The sequence below is a fragment of the Misgurnus anguillicaudatus genome, chromosome 4 (genome assembly GCF_027580225.2).
Source record: "Misgurnus anguillicaudatus chromosome 4, ASM2758022v2, whole genome shotgun sequence".
Taxonomy (NCBI): domain Eukaryota; kingdom Metazoa; phylum Chordata; class Actinopteri; order Cypriniformes; family Cobitidae; genus Misgurnus; species Misgurnus anguillicaudatus.
The window spans coordinates 20024854-20045095 of record NC_073340.2 but is presented as its reverse complement, the minus strand read 5'-3'; the positions used below and the strand labels follow the sequence as shown (position 1 = coordinate 20045095).

Genomic DNA, 20242 nt, shown 5'->3' with positions numbered 1-20242 from the left:
ATTTGCCTGGAACTCGTGCTTTTTGGGTTACGGAGCCGCGCGCAAAGTCCGCGTTAACGTAATTTTTGCCGCTCGCACCTTCGCTTTCGTGTGGACGCGTCGAGTACAAGGCTTAAAGCTACACAGACGTTGTCAGTTTGATAAATGCAAGTTAATTCTTCAGTTTAATCTTTGTGTGCTAAAAAGGCACATAAGTTCATGTAGAGATATCAAAACACATTCTCTTTGTTTGCCAAGTAAATTAAAAGCATGTCATCAATGTCTTCTCTCTTGTTGTATGATGTCAAAATCTCACCTAGCTTTCCTAAGAGATGGTCCCAATAATGTGCTTAAAGTCGAGTCAAATTCAGTTTGTGTATGATTACATGATATAACAATTTTGTAAAAACTGTCTGTATCCTAAATTGTGGAGTGTTAACGATTAAAAGAAAAAACAACAACAAGAACATTGAAAATCGTGACCCTTAAACTGTGATACGAACCGAACCATGTAAATCGCTGTGAACCGTTTGTGAACCGTGCCACCCATAGTAACTACAGAAGAGTCAAGTTTTAAATAGGAAAAATATCAGAACTCTTTGGATATTTTTGAACGTGATGCTAATGGTCTAATCAGATTCAATTGATTGTGCTAAGCCATGCTAAAAGTGGTAGCGCCAGACCCGGAGATCGGCTGAATGGATTCCAAAACGGTAAAAATTAAATGTTTAACTCTAGGGGAGGTGGAAAATGAGCATATTTTCAAAAAAAGTGAGTCTATCTAAAATAACAGCCTCATGCAACGCATTCTGGGAACCAGAAATCTCCATCAACCTTTTTCAGTTTTTTTTCCTTCAGATTTTGTTTCCCAGAATTCTTTGCATCAGGCTGTTATTTTAGTTTTATTCTGTAAAGATAAAGTCTTGTTAATGTTTAATGTTCATTTAACTAAATAAATTGAAATCTACAGTAAATTACTGGAAAAAATGTTACAGTATTCAATGTGCACAGGGTTTCAAAAATCTGCCGGTGCACCTACATGATGACGGAAAATGTGTGGCACACACTGTATGCAGACCCTTGCGTACACGTAAATAATGGACTATACTTCGGCCTTTAGAAACATGTTCTTCATACCTGCATACAGTATTGTTACAAATAGGTTAAGTGATGTGTGGATTCACCTGTTGTGAGCGCATAACTTTTTCATGAGAACCTTTTCTGCATACTTGCAATTATTAGTAAATGAGACCTGTCGGTCCTACCGTACATCTTTTTCATTTCATCAGATGTTCTCTACTCTCATATTCACATTTTCAGTTTAGTCTTCTTTCAGAACATTTGAAATTATTTTGTTTTATTTTGCTTCGTTTGGTGTGAGTTATAGTTGTCATACGTTCAGGGTGGTCGTCGTTTACATGCTTAAAGTCTGCATGTACTGAACAAGACTTTCTAACACTCACTAAATCTTAACTTCTGCACGTTTTATGATAAAGAAAGCGTATTTGTTCACTTGCCAGGAGATTGGACTTGAGTGTCACATTTCAAAGATCGGCTCCACGAGCTTCACTACAGCAGCTTACGTGCCTCTGTGGGACCTTCTGCACTGAGCACGCAGTCAGCCGCAGAGAAAAGCTTCTCTTTGTTTGCCTTCATGAGAGCTTTTCATAAAAAAACGAGGATGAAAAACGAGGCATCACATTAAAAACACACACGTGGAAGTAGAGTTTCTGGTGTTTTCTCTAGGGGGGAAGCTGATCTTAGATCTGCGATTTGACCCAAACAAACAGTCATCCCTCAAACAATAAAGCCGTAATTTGCTGATTAAAAGATGATTAATGCTGTAACGTTTTCGTTGGATCCTCTGCATCTTTCGTTCCCCCCTCATCTCATTCAGGAGATTAAGGGATATGCCATGAAAGATATCGAAACCACAGTGGTCTCTGCGAGACGTATCTGTTAAAGAGTCTGGCCCAACAAATGCCACATGTCTGGTTTGCTGCGTTCTGTACGTAGGCAATTTTAGAAGACCGACCATCCTAAAACACTGCGTGTGTATATAGCAACTGTCAAAACATAGCTTTCTCGAAGGCCAAGCCGTTATCATATCCAACGTTTTAGAGCTTGTTTTCTTTTAATTGCTAACTTAGGTCATTGTCTATGGTTTCAACCCACAGCACAGCAGTAGTCTGTATCAAAGGATCTCTCCCCACCCCTGTTTATAGTCACAATACCAAACAGTTATGCACAACATGTGGTCAACAAAATAAGACTTGGGGAATGGGAGATTTTGGGGGGCTGAATTGAAATGGGGTTAGTGAGACGTCTGGCTAATAAAGAGAGATGCAAAGAATTAAGTAGAGTACACGTACATACTGTACATATGGAGGCTGTGTAATTTGTACTCAAATAACATGGGCATCTTCTGTCTAATCACATCAATGTCAGTTTTCATCTCGCTCCACGGAGAGCTTGCAAATGTTTGAATGAATAAAGTATATAAAAAAACAGATGTTTCTGTTCATCCATCTGTGGATTTTGATCGACCTGCATATGTATATAATTGCTTTGAGTGCTTTGACGTGTATGTGTATGTGTTAAACAGGGGGCAAATCAGACAGCCACAGTGATTGTTTTGTGCTCTTTGAGAGACTTTAACCTGGTCCAGGAGACGTGTCAGTTGGCTATCAGAGATGTGGGAGGGCTAGAGGTTCTCATCAACCTGCTTGACACAGATGAGATCAGAAGTAAAGTAAGTCCATCCAGAATGTTTATACATTTAGTTCTACACATATGTATAATATTTGCCATTTTAAATTGATCTTGTATTGTGCATGGCTAATATTACAATTCTCTTCAATTCTTCTCCCTACTGGTAGATTGGTTCTCTAAAAATCTTGAAGGAGATCAGCGCTAACTCTCAGATTCGGCCGGCCAGTGCCGATCTGGGCGGCTTGCAGACCATGGTGTCTATCCTTGACTCTCCTGACAAAGATCTCAAGTGCCTGGCTGCAGAGACCATTGCCAACGTGGCCAGGTTCAGACGGGCCCGCAGGATGGTCCGACAGCATGGTGGCATCAAGAGACTGGTAAGGAAGGGTGATTGTAACATGCATGCCTGTGTGTGTCTGTGCTTGTGGCCAGGCAATAATGGAAGCGCTTAAAACCGATCGCCCGTAACTTAATCAAAAAGGCAGTTGGCAGATGCTTTTATCAAAAGCCACTTACACTCCATTACAAGCTATATATATGTTATCTGGGGATCGAACCCATGACCTTTTGCGCTGTTGATGCAATGCTCTAGCGATTGAGCTAAAGGAACCAGGACTGGACACCCTTGTAGTAAAGTACGCTGAGTGGCAGGCTCACTTTAGCTCTCCCTTTCACCCAATCATTTTCAATTGCAACATCAAAGGGAGAACATTGCAGGTAAAACAGATTGAATGTCATGCTCCCCCTCATCCTGGCATGTGTGTTTATTGACCAAGTGACGCTCGGTATGATTAGGGTTCATGTGTTACTCTGCTCTGTATATTTACTCGGGGCCAGACTCGGACGTTCTTGATGTTGCTATCGTAGATTAGTTACATTTTAAGAGCCAGACCACCTCTGTAGAGCACGCATGTGTAATGCTGTTAGAGCGGTGAAACACGAAATTTGCTCTTTCAAGGATGTTGTCATTTGTAGATTTTGGTGTGACATACATAGTCTTGAGTTTTGAAGAGCTTTTAAGTAACAGCCAGTGTTTGGCTGAATAAGTGTTGGCAGTGTTGGAAAATTATATTTTTTCATCCTGCAGGCTCAGTGATAGAAGTGCATTGAAGATGCCAATAAATGAGTGGTTGTGCGTTATAGCAAAGATATTCAGTATAACACAAGATTGAACATTCCTATTACTTTGTATAAGGGACATGCAACCCTCAATATGGCGATGAAACTCCTGGCTTCCAGTTAAACCAATCATCAATCGATGAAGACTGACTATTCTGTATGGGAAGGGGCTCTGTACAGAGTCGCTCAAGGCACTTACTGTCCACAACCTGTGCGTGTGTGCAGTAGTTAGAAAAACAACAAAAAAGATGGTATAAGCGCAATTTGAAATTAAGAAACTAAAGTTATGGTACAGTTTGTGTCAGATTTCATTAATAGTCAGAAATGTTGATAGAAATGTTGTTTAATTGTGCTTTAACATGTGATTTTAGAGATATCTGGGTTTCCCCATTCAAGCAGTTAGGACTGTAGTCTTGCATGACTGAAATAACTGCCCGGAGGTGTTGCAAACATGGCCGCCTACTTGTGTGACTTCCCTATAGGAACTTATGGCGGTTATAGTGATTTTACTATGGGGGAGGTCTTGCGCACACTATAAAAACCATTTAAGTCAAGCGGTTGCATTAGGTTAGGCCATTTAAGTTTTAAAACACATAAATTTAAGTACTGTGAACTTGAGTCATGTGCAGTTATGCACTTATATTTAAGTAGTGTGAACTTAAAAATATAAGTGCATAACTGCATAATACTCAAAGTTCACAGTACTCAAATGTATGTGTTTTAAAACTAATGCAACCGGTTAACTTAAATGGTTTGAGTTGAGTTAACTTTTAGGTTTTACAGTGCACCGTAATGTTCAGACTCAAGTGGGTTACACTGATACAGATAGCTGCTTATAATGAGAGCTGTGCCAAAAATTCAGCATCAAAGAGTGTGACTGTCAAGAGGTTAACAAAGCATTTATGTGCATTTATACATTATAGTCTAACAAACAACATGTTTTAGAAGTTCTAATAAGACTATCCTAAAGTTGCTATTTAATATCTAGTATAATGAAACTCAATAAAGCATGATAATGAATAAAGATGCAATAGTTATTGTGATAATGCCATGTTTGACAGAGTGACACATGTATTGCTGTGTATCAAAGATTAAACGGGGGAAAGCACGCTAAAATGAGGCATATCACAAGGGAAAGATGTTTCTGGCAGGTGGGGTTGCTGGACTGCGTGCCTGATGGTGTGTCTCTGAGTGCGGAGCAGGAGAGGGACGTGGAGGTGGCACGCTGCGGAGCTCTGGCTCTCTGGAGTTGCAGCAAGAACACCAAGAACAAGGAGGCCATCCGACTGGCTGGGGGAATCCCTCTGCTGGCCCGGCTGCTCAAATCGCCACAGAAAAACATGCTCATCCCTGTGGTGGGAACCCTGCAGGAGTGCGCTTCTGAGGTTTGCTTCATTCATTAGAATTATTATTAGAAATTTTAAAAAGCACCAATGGTCCTATTCACAATTTGACATTCCTTTGGTGTGTGAGTGTGTGTTAGTACATGTTAACAATATGCAAAAGGTACAAATCCCAAAGTAAACGATGATGCAAGTTATCGTCTCCAATGTAAATCTCTTTTTTACTACAACAAACACACGGATTGTAGGCAACAGTTTACTACCTGGGATTGGTGATGTAGACAAATCCGACATTATCATAATTCCTATTGCTTCGGACTCACAGCCTGTAAGTTAACTCCTGTTTGCATTGCATTGTGCGCGAATCTTTCAAACATGGTAATGAACATCACATTTCCAGCTGACATCAGAGGTATTCAGGCCAATCACAAAGTACAGATTAGCTGGCCAATCAGGGACAGTTTTGTACAAAAATCTGTGCGTTTTAGGAAGACACGGAAATCTAGAGCTACAAAAATGTCCGGTATGTGGAAAATACGTTTTTTTTTTTACCATAAAACACATTGTATTATACCAAATACACAAAATAACATTGTTTTTAGCAATGAAATAGGTGCTCTTTACATGTTCACATATCGCGTCTTTGCACGCTTATAACGGAAGTGCCGCGGTCAAGGCACACACACACGGTGACATACTCGTTTTTTCCAGGCGCGTCCACACCGCATCGAGTTAATAACATTTCTACTTTTCAGAATGCCGCAAGTGCACCACAGGTCATGTGACAAGAACCAACCAACGGTCGCGTTTTCTGTGTGGTTTTAGACGCGAAATGTGAACCGCCCCTAAATGTTGTGAACTGTGACCCTGCCTATGAAATGCAGGCTAAAGTCTCATCATCTGAGTGGGAGATTAGGAGACTTTAATTATTTATCTATCTAAAGATATCAAAGTTATTTTTACAATATATTATTTACATTATATAGGCAGATTTTACGTAGATAAAACAGTAAATCACAAAAATTGCTTAAGCTGGGTTTTCACATGCAAGGTCACAATTTCTCTGTTGAAAATTCCTGTTATACTCTTTCGTAATTATAACAAAATACGGTAATTCTATAAAGGATTGTGAAGCTACTTGCACAAAAGTTAGCGATTATTAAATTTGAATGTGAACCCATTGTTTAGTAGAAATTAGGTACAGTAGCACTAAAATACAGTAGCATACCATTCATGCGGCATCACTCTTGACTGACAGATTGTTTCTATTAAAAGACCTGTTTAAAGATATGAATGGCAGTTTGAAGCCAGAAAGCAAGAAAGCCCAGGATGAAATAAGTGCTATGTCGGTGAACGCAGTGTTGTTTGGCAAGGCAGAGTGGTTTCTACAGTAGGTGTTCGGCGTGGAGAGTCATTCCGCATGTTTGTGTTGGCAGATGAGCTACAGAATTGCTATACAGACTGAGGGCATGATTAAAGATCTGGTGAAGAACCTCAGCTGTGACAACCAGGAGCTCCAAATGCACTGCGCCAGCGCTATCTTTAAGGTACTGCTGTGCACACTCAGACAACCGCAGTTTGCTGTATTTTTACAGTATAAGGGTTAAAAATGGCACACTAATTCGTTCTTTCTTGGGTTGTTACACATTGCACATATCCATATTGCCTTAAATCATTTTTAATAGAAACATGTTTGCTTTGATTTCTCGGTTAGTGTGCAGAAGATAAACGTACACGTGATCTGGTGCGGCAGTACAGCGGACTGAAGCCACTGGTCGTGCTGCTCAACGAAGCTGAAAACAAGCAGTTACTCGCCGCCACAACCGGAGCAATCTGGAAGTGCTCCATCAGCATGGAAAACGTGGCTAAGTAATAATATTTCTTTAAACGTTTAAACAAATTTTAACTGTTTTCCTCTCACAGCTACAGTATTATAATTACACGTGTATACGGTTTATAAGCTAAAGAAATATTTTGCACAGTGTATTTTCTCAGGTGATAATCAAACATTTGTCACGTTCACACAATGGCAAAGCTTCAGACAAAATATGATGACTAATACACAGGATGGTATTTATTATTATCTTTTAAGTGATTACTTTTCCATCCTTTGTGATTGCAGATTTAGTTGTTATTATAGAAATTTCTCTGTGCCGTACCTCTGTATGCATCATTACATTAGGATTCAGGTGAATTCGAGATTAGATAATTGGCTCCAGGTTTTGTCAGATGTCTCTTGTCACTATAAAGAAATCTGGTGAAGAGAAGGACAGAAGATGGGCAATCACATTCAACCTTCATTTTTATGAGACGTCTGACGTCTCCAGTGCTCAGATTTTCCACCGCTCTGAGCTGTCAGACGCTTGTCCGCCTGTGTCTACGCCGAGCCCGGCCGCAGAAGTGATTATTTGAACAAAGAGCGAAAGTTTTTATAAACTTTGTCAATGACTTTTTGCTGTTGGAATGTGAATTGTTTTTTTACGCAGACAAAAGATGAAGTGTTGATGTGTTTAGTCAAACCTGCTTTCCCATTAGTGGGCGGTAGGAGACGTGGTATGCGTATATAGACCATCCCCTCAAAGTAATCAGGGCAGAATCGGTCAAAAGTGGAGACCAGGTGTGAACAAACATGCGTCTCTCTCATCCACTACTGATCCGATCAACTAAAATGTATCTTAATGCCAGGTGTAAATCTGCTCTAAGTTCAGGTAAAATAATGCATCCTAGACTTTCTAGTGTTGTTTTTCTGACGGTTATGTCTTAAGGCGGCCATTTTCCCCTATAAATACAAAAAAGGGCTTGGCGTCATCATCTGGCTTGTCGGTTCTATCACACAAGCGCTCTCATATAAATGTGATTTACACATTGCTTTGCAGTATGCGTTCGCGGCCATGTACTCTGCAGGGCCCCAAAAAGCGTTATTTAATTCCTCCATTACCTTTGTATAAATTATCGCATTTTATATTCACAAGTTCAAGGCCAAGAAACCGATAAATCTACTCTATGGTTTTAGTTTATGATAAGAGCGGATTTTCTAATATTGTAGGGTTGTTTTAGACTGGGATCTGTAGAAGATCTACCATCTGGACCGATACCAACCACAAAATGAATAGTATTGAAAGATGAATTCAGAGGGAGGCTTGTGTCTCAAATGGTCCGGTAGCATTAAGGCCACTCTCTCTCCACCTCATAAGTCAAAGCTGACAAAACCTCATCCTGAGTTTACATCAGGATTAGTCTGCTGAAACTTGAGGCAGGTGCCCCGTGCCACGTTCAATTCACTTCATGTCCCATTAGCCAAATAAGTGTCCTGTATAAGTAATGCTCTGTGAAAACATTTAGTTGTTATGATTCGGATTAATACCTCTCAGGAAGCATGATCGAAACTTAAACTTAGGAAAAAGCTAAGCGGGAGATTGAACAGGAGTAGTTATATGGGACCTCTATCTGTCAAAATTTGATTGATTTATGACCCCCTTTGACAGGGGGCGGGACTATCAATCAAAAGCTGTACAATCTGTCTAGGTTTGAGAATCGTATATCAAGGGCTTTAGACAGCGAGTATCCGGACCGTGCGTGTTTTACGATGTGTCAATCAGCTCGTTGTTTTTCCTGTGTGTGTGTGTGTGTTTTGTCAAGCGAATGTTTTATTGCTGTCAAAAATAAGTTTATAGTTTTAGACTGTCCAGGTTCTGTCACTTTTTATGACCGCGGTCTCTCTTTTCCCATCCGTACTCAGCCCTCAGCCCCCACTGCGTATCTCACAGAGGGGTCCGGTGTTCAGCGGACCTGTGTGCTGATTTAGACGAAAATCTGTATATTTTAAACTAAATAAAATTTTAGCCGCTTCATGAGATCCGTGAGTCTTTTCACGACCCCTGCTCACTATGTTCAGGCGTATTAAAGCTCGATCACCGGTGGTGATAGAGAACGAGCCGAGTGCGCGTTCATATCTGTCATTTTAAAATAAACGTAATAAATGTAATTCTGTCCGCTGTTGCAAAATAAAGATTTATTTTAGATTTAGGGGTTTCTTGAACCAAGTCTCTGATTAAAACATGTGAATGCGCGCACCGACGGTGACAGAGAACTTACGCTGATGCGCACTTATATCTGACCTTAATAAACTTTTAAATATTTTAATACGTTTTCATCCCATCTTCAGGGTTTGTTTTTATTAATGTCTACTTAAAACCATGTGTGAATATGTGTATATTATACAACGAATCTTATCATGTATGCTCTGACAAAATAAAGCATTATTTTAGATTTTAGGTGGTGCGGACACATATTTATGGCAAATACTGTTGAATATAAACGTTCGTTTTGTCAAAAGTTTCTTTAAAGTCAATAAGGAATCAAACATTTTAGATGTATCTGGTTAAACTTAAATCTGATATTTTCTATTGGTCTATTTCTTTAGTATCTGATCAGACACAATGTTTCAGAAGCTGATTTGTGAGGGTCTGTGTGCGTGTGAGATAATTCACAGCAGGGGCGGATTGTAAACTAGTTAGAGACTTTTAAAACCGTGATGGTAAAATGTAATACGGTCCACTCTGAAGAAAAGTAAAGTTTTATTTTAGATTTAGGGAATTCTTGAACCAAGTCTCTGATTAAAACTTTTGAGTGTAACATCACAAATATTTAACATATTCCGTATACGTGTATAGTTTAACCATTCCCTTATGCCATAACCTTAGGCGCCGTCAATACTTCTTTCTTTAGACTAAAGGAAATTTATTTTAACCTAAATAAAAGTTTATTCGCATCACGAAGTCCGTGAGTCTTTTCTAAAGGTCGATCACCGGCGGTGACAGAGAACGCGTCGGATGTACGTTCATATATTTCGTTAAGAAACTTTTAAACGATTAAAGACATATTCATAGCATCTTCAGGGTTTGTTTTTATTATTGGCTTCTTAAAACCATGTGTGAATATGTGTATATTATAACGAATCTTATATTGTCTGCTCTGACAAAAATAAAGTATTATTTTAGACTTTAAGTGAAGTGGCAGCGCGTATTTTATAGCCTACTGTTTAATATAAACGTTTGTTTTGTCAAAAGTTTCTTTAAAGTCACGCAAAAATCAAATATTTTACATGTATCTGGTTAAACTTAAATCTGCTATTATCTATTTAACTATTTTTCTGATCAGTCAGCTTACAGAAGCTGCTCTTATGATCGTGTGTGTGTGTGTGTGTGTGTGTGTGTGTGTGTGTGTGTGTGTGTGTGTGTGTGTGTGTCAGCGAGGCAATTCACAGCAGGAGAGGGTTGTAAACTAGTGAGTTAGACACTTTTAAAACGTGTTGGTAAAATGTAATATAGACCGCTCTGACAAAAACTAAAGGTTTATTATAGATTTAGCAATTTCTTAAACAAAGTCTCTGATTAAAACATATGCGCGCACCGACAGTGACGGAGAACTTACACTGATGCGCTCTTATATCTGCCGTTAACAACCTTTTAAACGTTTTAAGACATTTAAGTCCCTCTTATGGTTTGAATTCATTAATGTCACCTAACATCCAAGTGTGTACATGTGTATTTACGATAAATGTAACACGGTACGCATTGTCAAAATAAAAGGTTTCTTGAACATGGTATTCCAGTGCGTGTTTTTTGTCTTGCGAGTGCTCGTCATATTTATTGATATGAAAAAAGTTTGATGTCTAAGGCGTTCAGTTTCTGGACGGTTGGTTTTTACCAGCGGTCTCTCATTCTCACCACCCGTTATCACCCCACCCAGTAGCCCCCAATGTGTCTGAACAGCGGTGGTGTACAGTGGCCCGTATTGTTCCTAAAACTCCGTGTTGGTAAAATAAGTGTAATACAGCCCATTGACAAAAAGTAAAAGGTTTATTTTAGATTTAAGGTGGTCCACCAGCGCCTTTATGGCAAGCACTTCAGGTTCTAAAAGTTTGTAACACCAAGAATTTGTTTAATGAAATACACAGCACATGTACAAGCAATGCACCCGAGTCCACAATCCCCGGACGGGCCGCCAATACTATTTTCTTTAGACTAAAGGGTATTTATTTTAACCTAAATAAAAGTTTATTTGCATCACGAACGCAGCGAAACTGCTCATGCACCGCAATCCACCGCCCACGCGCATTAAAGGTCGATCACCGGTGATGACCAGAGAACGAACCGGGTGTGTGTTCATATAAACTTAATAAATGTAATTCTGTCCGCTCTGGCAAAATAAAAGTTTATTTTAGATTTAGCCATTTCTTTAACCAAGTCTCTGATTAAAACAAGTTACTTTTGCTTGGGGCAATAGGCACATGCACACACATATCTGTGGTATTAAAAATAAGGTTTTTAAAGTTTAAGAAATTTAAACATTTGAAAAAAAATCAAACATTTTAGAGGTGTCTGAGTAAACTTATATCTAATGTCATATGAGCCGTACCGGGTCGCGTTCGTGTCTGTGTGCGTGTCCGTGTCAGTTTATGTATGTGTGTGTTATGCGATCGTAGAGTAGGGCGGGGGATGTGAGAGACTGTGAGGGTGTGTGTGTGTGTGTGTGTGTGTGTGTGTGTGTGTGTGTGTGTGTGTGTGTGTGTGTGTGTGTGTGTGTGTGGTTATCACGTGGTGGGGGTCCCAAATGATCAATGGCAGGATTTTTATGTGACGGACAGGCCCTAGGTCAGCCTGTGGTGTTAGATACAACTTAGGTTAACATCTATCAACGCATAATAAGCAAACATGAAATTATATTATACCTATGCATTGTTACTGATGTTCCTAGTTTTGTGTATTTTTCTTAAACTTTTGCTTTTCAAACTTAGTCAGTCTTCATACTTTTGTCTCTTCATACATTTGTTCAAAGTTTTTCTTCGCTAGTGTCAACCCGCGTCAGATTTTTTTGTAAACTCATGTACACACTTGCGTATTTTTCTTAAACTATTGCTTTTCAAACTTAGACAGTCTTCAGACTTTTGTTACTTCATACATTTGTTCAAAGTTTTTCTTCGCTAGTGTCAACCCGGGTCTGAGATTTTGTAAACTCATCAGATGTACACTTTGGTATTTTTCTTAAACAAACTTTTGCTTTTCAAACTTAGTCAGACTTCAGACTTTTGTCTTTTCATACATTTGTTCAAAGTTTTTCTTCGCTAGCATCAAATCCTGTTTGAGATTTTTTGTAAACTCATGTACACACTTGTGTATTTTTCTTAAGCTTTTGCTTTTCAAACTTAGTCAGTCTTCAGACTTTTGTCTCTTCACACATCTGTTCAAAGTTTTTTTCTTCGCCAGTGTCAACCCGCGTCTGAGACCTCCCTGCAAACTCATGTACACACTTGCGTATTTTTCTTAAACTATTGCTTTTCAAACTTAGTCAGTCTTCAGACTTTTGTCACTTCATACATTTGTTCAAAGTTTTTTCTTCGCTAGTGTAAACTCGTGTCTGAACTTTTGTAAACTCATCAGATGTACACACTTGCGTATTTTTCTTAAACAAACTATTGCTTTTCAAACTTAGTCAGTCTTCAGACTTTTGTCACTTCATACATTTGTTCAAAGTTTTTTCTTCGCTAGTGTCAAATCCTGTTTGAGATTTTTTTTGTAAACTCATGTACACACTTGTGTATTTTTCTTAAACTTTTGCTTTTCAAACTTAGTCAGTCTTCAGACTTTTGTCTCTTCACACATCTGTTCAAAGTTTTTTTCTTCGCTAGGGCCAAATCCTGTTTGAGATTTTTTTTTGTAAACTCATGTACACACTTGTGTATTTTTCTTAAACTTTTGCTTTTCAAACTTAGTCAGTCTTCAGACTTTTGTCACTTCATACATTTGTTCAAAGTTTTTTCTTCGCTAGTGTCAAATCCTGTTTGAGATTTTTTTAGTAAACTCATGTACACACTTGTGTATTTTTCTTAAACTTTTGCTTTTCAAACTTAGTCAGTCTTCAGACTTATGCATACATTGTTCAAAGTTTTTCTTCGCTAGTGTCAACCCGTGTCTGGGATTTTGTGGACTCATGTGCATACTTGTGTGTTTTTCTTGAACTTTTGCTTTTCAAACTTAGTCAGTCTTCAGACTTTTGTCTCTTCATACATTGTTCAAAATTCCTCCTCGCCAGTGTCAACCCGTGTCTGAGACCCCGCAAACTCATGTACATACTTGTGTATTTTTCTTAAACTTTTGCTTTTCAAACTTAGTCAGTCTTCAGACTTTTGCATACATTTGTTCAAAGTTTTTCTTCGCTAGTGTCAACCCGTGTCTGAGATTTTGTAAACTCATCAGATGTACACACCTGCGTATTTTTCTTAAACTTTTTCTTTGCAGACTTGGTCCGTCTTCATGCTTTTGCATACATTTGTTCAAAGTTTTTCTTCGCTAGTGTCAAATCCTGTTTGAGATTTTTTGTAAACTCATGTACACACTTGTGTATTTTTCTTAAACTTTTGCTTTTCAAACTTAGTCAGTCTTCATACTTTTGTCTCTTCACACATCTGTTCAAAGTTTTTCCTCCGCTTGGGTCAAATCCTGTTTGAGATTTTTTTTTGTAAACTCATGTACATACGTGTGTATTTTTCTTAAACAAACTTTTGCTTTTCAAACTTAGTCAATCTTCAGACTTTTGCATACATTTGTTCAAAGTTTTTCTTCGCTAGTGTCAACCCGTGTCTGAGATTTTGTAAACTCGTCGGATGTGCACACTTGCGTGTTTTTCTTGGACTTTTGCTTTTCAGGCTTGGTCAGTCTTCGTGCTTTTGCATGCATTTGTTCGGGGTTTTTCTTCGCTGGTGTCGGGTCCTGTTTGGGATTTTTTGTGGACTCATGTACACACTTGTGTGTTTTTCTTGAACTTTTGCTTTTCGGGCTTGGTCGGTCTTCGTGCTTTTGTCTCTTCACGCATCTGTTCAGTTTTTTCTTCGCTGGGGCCGGGTCCTGTTTGGGATTTTTTGTGAACTCATGTACACACTTGCGTGTTTTTCTTAAACAAACTTTTGCTTTTCAAACTTAGTCAGTCTTCATCAGACTTTTGTCTCTTCATACATTTGTTCAAAGTTTTCTTTGCTAGTGTCAAATTGTGTTTGAGATTTTTTTAGTAAACTCATCAGATGCACATACTTGTGTATTTTTCTTAAACTTATGCTTTTCAAACTTGGGCAGTCTTCAGACTTGTTCTTAGTTCTATCTGCTCAGACAATATTTTGCATTCATCAATCGTCTTGTTTTCTTTGTAAGCGACATCATATATCTGTGATTGTTTTTGTGAATACAGATTGTTTCATTTCTATAGTTTATGCAACATTTTGGCAAACTCTTTAAATTAGTGCTAGATGATTAAAACAACAACGCAAAGTATGTTTTAGATTTACTTACTAAATCTTTCACGACGAAACAGCGATGATAGCATTATGTCTGAATCTGTAAACTTGTAAAACCACCAATAGCTCGATGTACATAACGAAGACTGCAAAATAATAAAGAGTGATTAAATTAAGATGCAAACATCTACAAATTGGCAATGTTTGAAATAGTTTGGACATGTAGCCTTAAAAATGGTACCAATAGATTAAAAACATTGCCAATTTGTAGATGTTTGCATCTTAATTTAATCACTCTTTATTATTTTGCAGTCTTCGTTATGTACATCGAGCTATTGGTGGTTTTACAAGTTTACAGATTCAGACATAATGCTATCATCGCTGTTTCGTCGTGAAAGATTTAGTAAGTAAATCTAAAACATACTTTGCGTTGTTGTTTTAATCATCTAGCACTAATTTAAAGAGTTTGCCAAAATGTTGCATAAACTATAGAAATGAAACAATCTGTATTCACAAAAACAATCACAGATATATGATGTCGCTTACAAAGAAAACAAGACGATTGATGAATGCAAAATATTGTCTGAGCAGATAGAACTAAGAACAAGTCTGAAGACTGCCCAAGTTTGAAAAGCATAAGTTTAAGAAAAATACACAAGTATGTGCATCTGATGAGTTTACAAAAAAAATCTCAAACACAATTTGACACCAGCAAAGAAAACCCCGAACAAATGCATGAAGAGACAAAAGTCCGACGAAGACCGACCAAGCCCGAAAAGCAAAAGTTTGCCCAAGAAAAATACGCAAGTGTGTACATGAGTCCACAAAAAATCCCAAACAGGATTTGGCCTTAGCGAAGAAAAAACTTTGAACAGATGTGTGAAGAGACAAAAGTATGAAGACTGACTAAGTTTGAAAAGCAAAAGTTTAAGAAAAATACACAAGTGTGTACATGAGTTTACAAAAAATCTCAAACAGGATTTGACACTAGCGAAGAAAAACTTTGAACAAATGTATGCAAAAGTATGAAGACTGACTAAGTTTGAAAAGCAAAAGTTTAAGAAAAATACGCAAGTGTGTACATCTGATGAGTTTACAAAATCTCAGACACGGGTTGACACTAGCGAAGAAAAACTTTGAACAAATGTATGCAAAAGTCTGAAGATTGACTAAGTTTGAAAAGCAAAAGTTTGTTTAAGAAAAATACACACGTATGTACATGAGTTTACAAAAAAAAATCTCAAACAGGATTTGACCCAAGCGGAGGAAAAACTTTGAACAGATGTGTGAAGAGACAAAAGTATGAAGACTGACTAAGTTTGAAAAGCAAAAGTTTAAGAAAAATACACAAGTGTGTACATGAGTTTACAAAAAATCTCAAACAGGATTTGACACTAGCGAAGAAAAACTTTGAACAAATGTATGCAAAAGTATGAAGACTGACTAAGTTTGCAAAGAAAAAGTTTAAGAAAAATACGCAAGTGTGTACATCTGATGAGTTTACAAAATCTCAGACACGGGTTGACACTAGCGAAGAAAAACTTTGAACAAATGTATGCAAAAGTCTGAAGACTGACTAAGTTTGAAAAGCAAAAGTTTAAGAAAAATACACAAGTATGTACATGAGTTTACAAAATCTCAGACACGGGTTGACACTAGCGAGGATAAATTTTGAACAATGTATGAAGAGACAAAAGTCTGAAGACTGACTAAGTTTGAAAAGCAAAAGTTTAAGAAAAATACACAAGTATGTACATGAGTTTACAAAATCTCAGACACGGGTTGACACTAGCGAAGAAAAACTTTGAACAATGTATGCATAAGTCTGAAGACTGACTAAGTTTGAAAAGCAAAAGTTTAAGAAAAATACACAAGTGTGTACATGAGTTTACTAAAAAAATCTCAAACAGGATTTGACACTAGCGAAGAAAAAACTTTGAACAAATGTATGAAGTGACAAAAGTCTGAAGACTGACTAAGTTTGAAAAGCAAAAGTTTAAGAAAAATACACAAGTGTGTACATGAGTTTACAAAAAAAAATCTCAAACAGGATTTGGCCCTAGCGAAGAAAAAAACTTTGAACAGATGTGTGAAGAGACAAAAGTCTGAAGACTGACTAAGTTTGAAAAGCAAAAGTTTAAGAAAAATACACAAGTGTGTACATGAGTTTACAAAAAAAATCTCAAACAGGATTTGACACTAGCGAAGAAAAAACTTTGAACAAATGTATGAAGTGACAAAAGTCTGAAGACTGACTAAGTTTGAAAAGCAATAGTTTGTTTAAGAAAAATACGCAAGTGTGTACATCTGATGAGTTTACAAAAGTTCAGACACGAGTTTACACTAGCGAAGAAAAAACTTTGAACAAATGTATGAAGTGACAAAAGTCTGAAGACTGACTAAGTTTGAAAAGCAATAGTTTAAGAAAAATACGCAAGTGTGTACATGAGTTTACAAAGAAATCTCAGACACGGGTTGACACTAGCGAAGAAAAAAACTTTGAACAGATGTGTGAAGAGACAAAAGTCTGAAGACTGACTAAGTTTGAAAAGCAAAAGCTTAAGAAAAATACACAAGTGTGTACATGAGTTTACAAAAAATCTCAAACAGGATTTGATGCTAGCGAAGAAAAACTCCGAACAAATGCATGAAAAGACAAAAGTCCGAAGTCTGACCAAGCCCGAAAAGCAAAAGTTCGTTCAAGAAAAATACGCAAGTGTGCACATCCGATGAGTCCACAAAATCCCAGACCCGGGCCGACACCAGCGAAGAAAAACCCCGAACAAATGCACGAAGTGACAAAAGTCCGAAGACTGTCCAAGCCCGAAAAGCAACAGTTCAAGAAAAACACGCAAGTGTGTACACGAGTCCACAAAAAAATCTGACGCGGGTTGACACTAGCGAAGAAAAACTTTGAACAAATGTATGAAGAGACAAAAGTATGAAGACTGACTAAGTTTGAAAAGCAAAAGTTTAAGAAAAATACACAAAACTAGGAACATCAGTAACAATGCATAGGTATAATATAATTTCATGTTTGCTTATTATGCGTTGATAGATGTTAACCTAAGTTGTATCTAACACCACAGGCTGACCTAGGGCCTGTCCGTCACATAAAAATCCTGCCATTGATCATTTGGGACCCCCACCACGTGATAACCACACACACACACACACACACACACACACACACACACACACACACACACACACACACACACACACACACACACCCTCAGAGTCTCTCACATCCCCCGCCCTACTCTACGATCGCATAACACACACATACATAAACTGACACGGACACGCACACAGACACGAACGCGACACGGTACGGCTCATATGACATTAGATATAAGTTTACTCAGACACCTCTAAAATGTTTGATTTTTTTCAAATGTTTAAATTTCTTAAACTTTAAAAACCTTATTTTTAATACCACAGATATGTGTGTGCATGTGCCTATTGCCCCAAGCAAAAGTAACTTGTTTTAATCAGAGACTTGGTTAAAGAAATGGCTAAATCTAAAATAAACTTTTGTTTTGCCAGAGCGGACGGAATTGCATTTGTTGAGTTTGTATGGGCACACACCCGGTTCGTTCTCTGGTCATCACCGGTGGTCGACCTTTAATGCGCGTGGGCGGTGGATTGCGGTGCATGAACAGTTTCACTGCGTTCGTGATGCAAATAAACTTTTGTTTAGGTTAAAATAAATACCCTTTAGTCTAAAGAAAATAGTATTGGCGACCCGTCCGGAGATTATGGACTCGGGTGCATTGCTTATACATGTACTGTATATTTCATTAAACAAATTCTTGGTGTTACAAACTTTTAGAACCTGAAGTGCTTGCCATAAAGGCGCTGGTGGACCACCTTAAATCTAAAATAAACCTTTTGCTTTTTGTCAGTGGGCTGTGTTGCACTTGTTTTGCCAGCACGGAGTTTTGGGAACAATACGGGCCACTGTACACCACCGCTGTTCAGACACATTGGGGACTACTGGGTGGGGTATAACGGGTGGTGAGAATGAGAGACCGCTGGTAAAAACCAACCGTCCAGAAACTGAACGCCTTAGACATCAAACTTTTTTCATATCAATAAATATGACGAGCACTCGCAAGACAAAAAACACGCACTGGAACACCATGCCCAAGAAACCTTTTATTTTGACAATGCGTACCGTGTTACATTTATCGTAAATACACATGTACACACTTGGATGTTAGGTGACATTAATGAATTCAAACCATAAGAGGGACTTAAATGTCTTAAAACGTTTAAAAGGTTGTCAACGGCAGATACAAGAGCGCACCAGTGTAAGTTCTCCGTCACTGTCGGTGCGCGCATATGTTTTAATCAAAGACTTTGTTTAAGAAATTGCTAAATCTATAATAAACCTTTAGTTTTTGTCAGAGCGGTCTATATTACATTTTACCAACACGTTTTAAAAGTGTCTAACTCACTAGTTTACAACCCTCTCCTGCTGTGAATTGCCTCGCTGACACACACACACACACACACACACACACACACACACACACACACACACACACACACACACGATCATAAGAGCAGCTTCTGTAAGCTGACTGATCAGAAAAATAGTTAAATAGATAATAGCAGATTTAAGTTTAACCAGATACATGTAAAATATTTGATTTTTGCGTGACTTTAAAGAAACTTTTGACAAAACAAACGTTTATATTAAACAGTAGGCTATAAAATACGCGCTGCCACTTCACTTAAAGTCTAAAATAATACTTTATTTTTGTCAGAGCAGACAATATAAGATTCGTTATAATATACACATATTCACACATGGTTTTAAGAAGCCAATAATAAAAACAAACCCTGAAGATGCTATGAATATGTCTTTAATCGTTTAAAAGTTTCTTAACGAAATATATGAACGTACATCCGACGCGTTCTCTGTCACCGCCGGTGATCGACCTTTAGAAAAGACTCACGGACTTCGTGATGCGAATAAACTTTTATTTAGGTTAAAATAAATTTCCTTTAGTCTAAAGAAAGAAGTATTGACGGCGCCTAAGGTTATGGCATAAGGGAATGGTTAAACTATACACGTATACGGAATATGTTAAATATTTGTGATGTTACACTCAAAAGTTTTAATCAGAGACTTGGTTCAAGAATTCCCTAAATCTAAAATAAAACTTTACTTTTCTTCAGAGTGGACCGTATTACATTTTACCATCACGGTTTTAAAAGTCTCTAACTAGTTTACAATCCGCCCCTGCTGTGAATTATCTCACACGCACACAGACCCTCACAAATCAGCTTCTGAAACATTGTGTCTGATCAGATACTAAAGAAATAGACCAATAGAAAATATCAGATTTAAGTTTAACCAGATACATCTAAAATGTTTGATTCCTTATTGACTTTAAAGAAACTTTTGACAAAACGAACGTTTATATTCAACAGTATTTGCCATAAATATGTGTCCGCACCACCTAAAATCTAAAATAATGCTTTATTTTGTCAGAGCATACATGATAAGATTCGTTGTATAATATACACATATTCACACATGGTTTTAAGTAGACATTAATAAAAACAAACCCTGAAGATGGGATGAAAACGTATTAAAATATTTAAAAGTTTATTAAGGTCAGATATAAGTGCGCATCAGCGTAAGTTCTCTGTCACCGTCGGTGCGCGCATTCACATGTTTTAATCAGAGACTTGGTTCAAGAAACCCCTAAATCTAAAATAAATCTTTATTTTGCAACAGCGGACAGAATTACATTTATTACGTTTATTTTAAAATGACAGATAT

General features: G+C 37.8%; 1 protein-coding gene across 1 annotated transcript in view; it reads left to right on the top strand.

The window, feature by feature from the left end:
• Positions 1 to 20242, top strand: part of odad2 (outer dynein arm docking complex subunit 2) — an 89103-nt gene that overhangs the window by 28876 nt on the left and 39985 nt on the right. The window contains 5 exon segments of the mRNA XM_055176257.2: positions 2585 to 2731; positions 2859 to 3068; positions 4962 to 5195; positions 6590 to 6700; positions 6868 to 7022. Of these exon segments, the coding sequence (XP_055032232.2) occupies positions 2585 to 2731; positions 2859 to 3068; positions 4962 to 5195; positions 6590 to 6700; positions 6868 to 7022 (857 nt within the window).